The sequence below is a fragment of the Centruroides vittatus genome, unplaced genomic scaffold, assembly GCF_030686945.1.
Source record: "Centruroides vittatus isolate TY-2023 unplaced genomic scaffold, ASM3068694v2 contig_1683, whole genome shotgun sequence".
Classification (NCBI taxonomy): domain Eukaryota; kingdom Metazoa; phylum Arthropoda; class Arachnida; order Scorpiones; family Buthidae; genus Centruroides; species Centruroides vittatus.
Window position 1 is genome coordinate 792,850 of NW_027121024.1, and position 8,583 is coordinate 801,432.

General features: G+C 32.5%; 1 protein-coding gene across 1 annotated transcript; it reads right to left on the bottom strand.

The window, feature by feature from the left end:
* Positions 1–3,759: 3,759 nt before the first annotated feature.
* On the bottom strand, positions 3,760–5,302 carry Mt2 (methyltransferase 2). Its single transcript, XM_067263092.1, has one exon. The coding sequence runs from the start codon at positions 5,215–5,217 to the stop codon at positions 4,111–4,113; it is 1,107 nt and encodes a 368-aa protein (XP_067119193.1). The 5' UTR covers positions 5,218–5,302; the 3' UTR covers positions 3,760–4,110.
* Positions 5,303–8,583: the final 3,281 nt, after the last annotated feature.

Below are 8,583 nucleotides of genomic sequence, written 5' to 3' on the forward strand. Positions count from 1 at the left end.
TTAGAAAAGAAGTAAAACTTTCAAATGAAAGAAGAAAAGGAGTTGAGAACAATTTGGAATAGATTTAAACTAGTAACATATTTCAAAAAGTTAAATATATCCTTGACAAGTTTGATGTTACTTTGTAAATTTCCTTTTTAAAGTTGCAACATTATTCCCTGCATCAGGATCGAAAATAACTCACGTAGTTTAAGAGAATGTTTGTTTTCCGTGACATTTATCACTCGGTAATGTTTGGGAGAATGGATATGCAGTTGTTTTTGGTCCCACCTAATGACGTTTTATTAAATTTAATACAAACTGCTTATAACTTTGTTACAGACAGACTCAAATATTTCCAGAATGAATTATTTTAGAAAGGCAAATCTAGTAATAAAGTGTGATAATTAATAATTTTATGTTATAAAGCTGTACTTGTTAGTAATGGTCACTTGAATAATTTATATATTATGGCTGATCAATAGCTGGTATCACATTTAATCCAGTTTTATGAAGAGGTAGAATTGAATTCTATATTTTTTTAATTATGAAAATTTAGATAATTTACTAAATAAAAACTGTAAAGATTAATTAAATTTTCTGAATAAGATAGTTAATTTACCTTGCAAATATTCTTATTAGTTTATATACAAATTAATTTCCTCTTAGTCAAAAACCAATCCAAAATTTAAAGAAATAAAGAATTTATTGTATTGCTTTAAATTGGATTTCACTCTAAGAAAAAGTGCTTTTTATTAGAGTGAAAAGTTTCTAAAAAGTTCAAGTACTTTCAGGCTGTTTGCCCATCATTTAAAGTCATTGAGAGAAATAAAGTGGGACAGAAGATGCCAAGATTATTATTATAAAGACCGAGAAGATGCCAGATTACTATTAAGTTAGTAATCCGGAATATGTCTTTATCTTTATTTCTCTTGTTGACTTCCGATGATTGGTACGTAACCTGAAAATGCATTTACTAAAAAATATTCACTCCCAGAAAAGCCTTGAATGGTTTTTTTCAAAGATTTCTCTAGATAATGACTCCAAAATTAAGTATATAATTGTCAACCATTGACTTTGATTCATTAAAATGGTCAAAGAATAACATGTTCTTCTTTCAAACACAAATTTTTGGCCTTATTTATAGGCCATCATCGGGTCTGAAGACCAACCATGAGGTAAATTTATTAGCTGTTTATGAGAATAGTTTAAATAGTGGAAGACATTGTAAAGCTATATAATTTGCCATATTTATTATAAATGGATGTGTTCTGTTATTGCAACAACAGACATGGATGAGGAATGTGAAATGACATTTCCAACTCTACCTATAATACATTAAAAAGATAAAGGAATGGGTTCAAACCAGGCCTTTGGTTAGGGCTTATGGCTGAAAAGCCTTAAGCCCTAGCCTTTTGACTAAACAACTTTTCAATTTGGTATTCCTTTATTTAGCAAATGAACTATTCAAGTCATCTCATGATGATAGATTAATTCTTCTAATTCTAACACTAAACAGAATAATTAACCAGAATAATGGTTGTATGCAGTAATAACACTTGATAAGTCTATTTGTTATGTAAGTCTATATGCTCTAGTACTGTAACATTACACCATGTATAACGCTTTTACATATGTAATTAAACATGATATTAATTTGACGGGATGATACGAGTGCCAAGTTTTAAAATTTAGAATCTCTGGCATCATTTCAAACTTGTGTTTAAACTCATTCAATTATAGAGCTTTAACTTGGCTTAGTGAATAATCTTTTTATTGTCACAATGGTCATTTAATAATGTTACATAAATCAATAATAATTAAGGATTGTTGTTATCATCTATCTGAAAACAAATGTTTGTAAATAAAATGAAGAGTTCCAAAGGTTTTCATTTATAGCTAATCTAAACATATTTATGAATGGACTAAAAAATATTCTTGGCTTCAAAAATTGTGCTGACCTATAGCTGATGAAATTCTACAACTCTCAATTTTCAGATGCATTTTATATATGAATATTTTTACTTTAATAAGAAGAAAGGTGAAAATTAAATATATTTTTGTATTGAACAATATTTGACTTATAATCAAATCTACCAAAAATTTTTACCTAGTTTAAAATTGTTTATGATTATGGAACAAATATAAATATATTATATCCCATGAAATGTTACATCTGAAAATTTAGTTACCAATATGTTTACTTAAATAAATTGTTAAATGAAGGTTTATGAAAATTACAAAGCATAAAGGAAAAAAAATGGAAGCCAAGCCAAAAGCAAACTGTATCCTTCCATTTTGAAAGAAATTCTTGCTGAAAACTAGCATAAAATGTGATCAAAACATTTATAAAAAGGTACAATAAAATTTATTTACAAGGGATGAAAGCAAATATTATACTGAGTATATAAATTAAATAATTCTTAAAAAGTTTGATATACTTTCAATGATAAATTAAGCTTAAACTCAGTTTAAATGGACTGTATATCTCTCTCTCATCACTCTGTAAAAATCCTTAATTATATTTCATGTATATATTACAAAATAATGGGGAATTGTATCATACAGTACTTCTATTCTCAGCTAGTTTAATTTACCTTCAGCTGCCACATATTCTAAATTCAGCAATTGCAATATTCAAACATCCAAAGATATAATGTTGTTTTAGTTTAATAGAAACAATGTATTAAATAGAATATAAGTGAAATGATATCAAGAGATAAATTTGTAGAATTATTTTATATAATAATGAAAACTAACAGAGTGATTGCACAAAGATTTCTCTTGATTCTCTTCATTGCTTTTAAGCATAAATAATTTATTTTAGCTGATATTTTTGAGCGCCACATCCACAATCAAAATGTTTTCAGTGTATCTCGATGATTATTGCAGTTGTAACAAAATAAGTTAGGGGGCTTGGTCCCTCTTTGTAAATAATTAAAAGAAGAAAACAATCAAAGTAGGCCTACAGGAAAACAATCTGAATACAATATGTACAGTTATACACATGTATATAAGATATCTAAAAGTTTAGTCTTCATCCACAGTGATAAGGAATGAATGTTACATTCTGCTTTTAGCTTCTCTAATAATGGTTTAGGGGACATGACAGAATGAGAGTAATATAAAATATCTGATTACTAAAACTAGACAGAAGGTCACATTTGCTTACAATCAATCCAAAAGTAAAACAACTTTATTATAATTTGTAAATTATATATAGCATGTTTACATGTGACTGATGATTAATCTTTTCATTTCATAACCATCATCTAATCCACTGCTGCTGAGACATGGTCCCATTTGGGATCACAAAATTGAATACAGGGATGGTAAAAAATTTGACAACAGTAAAATTTTGAACTACATATTTATGTGAAGCTGCATTTTCATCATTGACAAATATAAAATGAAAATGTCAGTCAACTCTGAAAAGCATTGAAAATGTTGTATGTCCTGCATTATCACATATTTGGCCAAGACTTAATATTTTAAGTAAAAACAAACAAGCACATCCATCTCATATGCAAATTATGCTAAATCTAGTATGCAAATTTGCTTTTATCTTTAATAAATGGCAAAAAATAGCAAAATAATACACTCAAACCTGTTTTTGTGCGATTTGTTTTGTGTGATTTTTTGTGTGCGGTATATGAATTTCAATCAAATTGGTATACTGCACAAAAATCACATTGCACATATAAAAAATCGCACAAAAAAAGACCGCACAAAAACAGGTTTGAGTGTATGTATCAAAAGAATTGAGTTGGAATAAATTGTTTTACAATTTATCATCAGTAAGTAATCTTGTATATCTATATACTATAATATTTTCTTGGGTAAATGGGGGTCAGGAATGGAAAAATCAGATCCAAGTGCTATTGGGATTTTTAAAGGTAGAAATATGCAAACATTGATGCACATACTCCTCCAATAAGTATATTTTCTAAATTAATTCATAATGAGAAAAAAATTTCTTCTATTTTTTAGTTAGAGTATATGTGGCAAATATCAAAGCTTTATTTGTAAGGAACACAGTGTTATGCTATGCCATTAATTGTGTCACTTACAAAATATGGTTTAGTTAGAAAACATAAGTTTCCTTAGAAACCAAAATAATTATATCTATTTTCAAGACTCAACACAAGACTCGTTATTTAACAGTAATTTCAATAATTCGCTAATGACTCCAACATTAACACTGTTTCCTAATACTCTATACTGTTGTTTTCTAGTAACTGTTAAAGGAAATTTAAAATGTTGGGGAAAACACATTAAATTTGAAACTTCTCTAGGTGTAAAGTATCTCAGTCTAAGCTTCTTAAGTAACTCAAGCTTTTTGGTTTCTTCTAAGTTTTCATCTAATGTTTTCTGAAAGACTTCCGACATATTTACATCACAGTTTTGTCTTAAAATGGAACCCGTACCTTGAAAATAATGTCCGTAAGCTTTCGTAAAGCAACAACAATTAGAAGAACTAGCATCGACAATATCGAACACCATAGCATATTTCAAAAGGATACGATCGCTTATCAGATACAGATCCGAGCACCCGCCGCACTCTAAGTAATTCTGCAAGACGTCGCACTTTTTATCGTCCAAAGAGGACGACACACCGACAAATTCTTGAAAAATATCATCCGACGGCTTAAAACAAAACTGGAGCGGTGATTTTTTGGCCAGCAGATAATACCTCAGCCTAGAATTAGGTATTCCAAACTGGACTGGACTGAGAAGGAATTCTTGGAAGGCGTATCCACGCTCCTTCAACACTTCCAGCAGCATCCTCCGCACCTCGGATGTCTCGAAACCTTTGACATTCTCCAAAAGTATGTAAGCAGGTCTATGTTGTACATGTTTCATTAGCTGAATTATATGCAAGATGGATGACGTTCTATTATCTAAACAGTCTTGTTTCAGTCCTACTCTTGTGAAAGGCTGGCAAGGTGGGCTCATAGTTAATAAATCAGCTTTCATATCATCTAATTCCTGAACAGTTAAAGATTGAATGTTCCTCTGGCAGTGATTTGAATGTGGAAAGTTAAATTTGTATATATCATTAGCAACTGTATTGATATCATAGGCTCCAATGATGACATGTGGTATACAAGCTCTCTGTAATGCAAAATGCATCCCACCAATACCACTATACAACTCCAGCATCCTTAACAGCTTGGTTTTCTCATCTTTACCTTCTAAATTCACGAACTGTTCGCAACACATATCGTTTTTAGCCATCTTTTGGAGGAAACGATCACATTTTCCACATGGACAAAGTTTCTCAAATATCTCTACAGATGGCAGCACTAATCAATGCTAACGAAAATGTCGCCACATCCGGAGTGCTGTTGGGCATCCGGATGTGGCAAGGTTACACGTTACATTCTATTTATTATTTATAAATTTAAAGCTATATTTTTCTTCCTTGCAATTGCCAAATGACTATAAATCAAACCTTTAATAAGAGTTAATTAATGCAATTGTAAAGTAAAATTTCTCTTAAGTACAATTTTGCTATAGGAGAAATCAGGGCCGGATTCATCAATTCAGGGGCCCTGGGCACAAATTCGGTGGGGGCCCCCCTTTAAGAGTAGGCAAATTTGATGATTTAGAAAATTTACTCAAAATACTGTACTTTCAACTACATTTCAACTAGGAAGTTGTAAATTTCATTTAAAAATAAGGTTATTGTAAACATACATATATTTTATTGTGTAAAACGAATTATTTTAATTTAATTGAAAAATACCTATGTAAAATTTTTTTCTCGAAATTTTCCGATGTTTCATAGGTTTTTTCCAGGGTTCGGTTTTCTTTGCCTGTGGCCCTCATGAATAGACCACACTAGGCTGTCGCAGTAATAGGAAAAAAAAATTATGTTTAAACATAGTTTTGTGGGGGCCCTGGGCCAGTGGCGTAGCGTAGTGGGGGCGGCAAAATTTCACAATAAATAATAATATCTTGTAAAAATACCTAAGTAAGGGGGCGGCGAAATGTTCCTCCGCCCCGGGCGGCTGACACCCACGCTACGCCACTGCCCTGGGCACTGGTCCCAAATGTCCTTATGTAAATCCGGCCCTGGGAGGAATACCGTCGATTGTATGAAAAATACATTACAGTAGACTTCCACGTTTATGATCTGTTTTTGATAATATTCATTCAATTAACCTTCTCGAATGAGGCTACAATAGAAATTCGTTAATACTAAACCAAATTATTTGGTTTTCTGGCACCCTCAGATTCTATCTGACAGTGGCGTGCCGTGACATTTGATGATAGGGAAGCTGTGTTTCTGTAAGAAGCCGACTACCAGGGGGCAATCAGTTAATTGCGCGTCAGTGATGGCCTAGGGTCCATTCGTACGTGCGTGGTGGCGGAAGAGACGTACCTGACAAAAACCGACAAAAAAGAAACATAAAATAAATATATACTATGTACAAAATAGTTTGCTTTAGGACAATCAGCCGTTCGGACATCCTGGGCGTCGATGCCGTTCTTCGATGGTCGATCGAAGGTGGCCCCGGGACAGCGGCGTTGACAAGTCTGTAGGGCACGGGGAGACTTCCTCTGTTGGCGTCGGGGACACGGTCTAAGTCCGAAGTGGCACGGGTTACAGGCTGGCACAATAGACGAGAAATTGTTATTTTTTTTTTTTTTTTTTTTGCGCGTTGACACACGGCGTTTTGGTTATTCGGAACGTTAACCGAGTGCCAGGTGTCCTCGACTGTCGGAGATTATATCAATCTCCGTTCTTTCTTTCATCCATTTTGATTGGTCGTTCTCCCTCAATCACGCTTCCAGAATGGTTGGTCCCTCGTTACTAAACGTAACGAGACTCTTACCTGGAGCGCGAGAAAAGTCAAAATAGAAGACGAATTCGATCTTCCACCGATCATAGGACGACTTCCTTCCGCGATTTATGGTTTCTGCCTGGCAGTTTGATATAAACAATGGGTGTCCGACTACAAACGACTTTTACCGATGATTTTTTTAAACTAATAAATTTTTCTCTAAATTAACCATTTTTTCGCGTCTTTCGTGACGGGTCAGATTTGTCCCGTACCTCACATTTCCGTAAGGTTTAAACAAATACTGGAAATGACAAAAATAAACAATTTATGTATTTTAATTCTAAAATACAAATAATACATACATAATACAAATTGATATGATACAAACAATGATAGAAAAACTTGTTTTTTTAATTTTTTATAAACTAACTCTATTCGGCGATTTTTTCCGCAAAGTCGTTAATTACTTTATCCTAAGTCGCTGGTTGTCGACTCCACCGACGTATTTGAAAGCTCTTCTTCTATCGAAAGCAACGCTAGCGACGACAATTTTTCCTCCGACCGAGTGTTCCTGGCCAATGTATGAATTCGCTTCGTGGTCGAGAAACTGCGCTCAACAGACGCACCGGTAGATGGTACTGTAAATATTAATGATATTAAATCATATCAGTGGCGTGCCGTCATTGGAAGCGGTAGAAGCCCCGCTTCCCTCGTATTTTCTAAAAAAATAAATACATATTGTGCGATTGTTTTCATATAATTAAAATTGATATTTTATTATAACCGCATTATGTATCTTATTACAAATTTCTATACTACATGTGAAAAAAACGATAAGATTGCTATTGTATATTCGAATATTAGTGGCGGAATGGAAGCGCTGTATTGTCAGCTTCCAAACAGCTAGATTATATTCATTCGCGCATGCGCTTTACAGCACAAACCTCACCCGGTTTAGCTGGTGGAAGCCAAGGTCCTAGAATATAAGGTTAGCTCATACAGCCGATTTAGCCACTTCCTGCCAGATTCCGGATATACGTCATCCCTAGTCGATCCGTGTTCGAGCGACTGTTTCATCACAGTAAGCGAGGGAAGAAAATTTTGGAATTTCACTATTTTTGTTACTTTGTGCAGCGTTTTTAGACTCATAATCTTCGAAGGTAAATATATCTATCGTTATTACTATTATTAAACATAATTATGTCGATAAAAATTGTACGGAAGTAACAAGTGTGTTCCTAGAACCGTTTGATAATCTGTTGTTGTCTTTACTCTTCGTTCTGTAGAAATTACAGAATATGGTTACGGATAAAATATATTTATTACTAAAATACTTAAAAATACTAAGAATAGTTTTCTGCATGTATAAAAATAGTATCTGCACGATGAAACGACGACTACAAATAATAAGCTGGCCCCGTAACAGGGTGGTGACACTTTTAAGATAACTCGAGGTGTAAAAAAGAAATATTGTTTATTATTAATTAATATAACTTTTTAAAATATGCATATTTACGTAAAATGCTTAGAAATGCAAAATCATATAAAATGTTTTATATATTTAGTATAAATTTATTGTAGTGTTATTTATTCGTATAATAATTTTTATGTAAGAAATGTTAATACTACTTTTTACCACTTCAGAATATTATATTTTAATTAGACTTAGACTTATTTGGAAAAATAAAAAAATACCTAAATTTTATTATTATTTTTTTTAGATGCCAAGAGCAACATGTGCTGTTGCAACTTGTAATAAAAGCTATTGTAAAACAAAGTTATTAAACAGGAAAGTTAGTTATTTTACATTTCC

What these genes read in the sequence shown, in the direction of transcription:
- Mt2 (XM_067263092.1), bottom strand. Translation starts at nt 5,217, where the DNA reads ATGGCTAAAAACGATATGTGTTGCGAACAGTTCGTGAATTTAGAAGGT.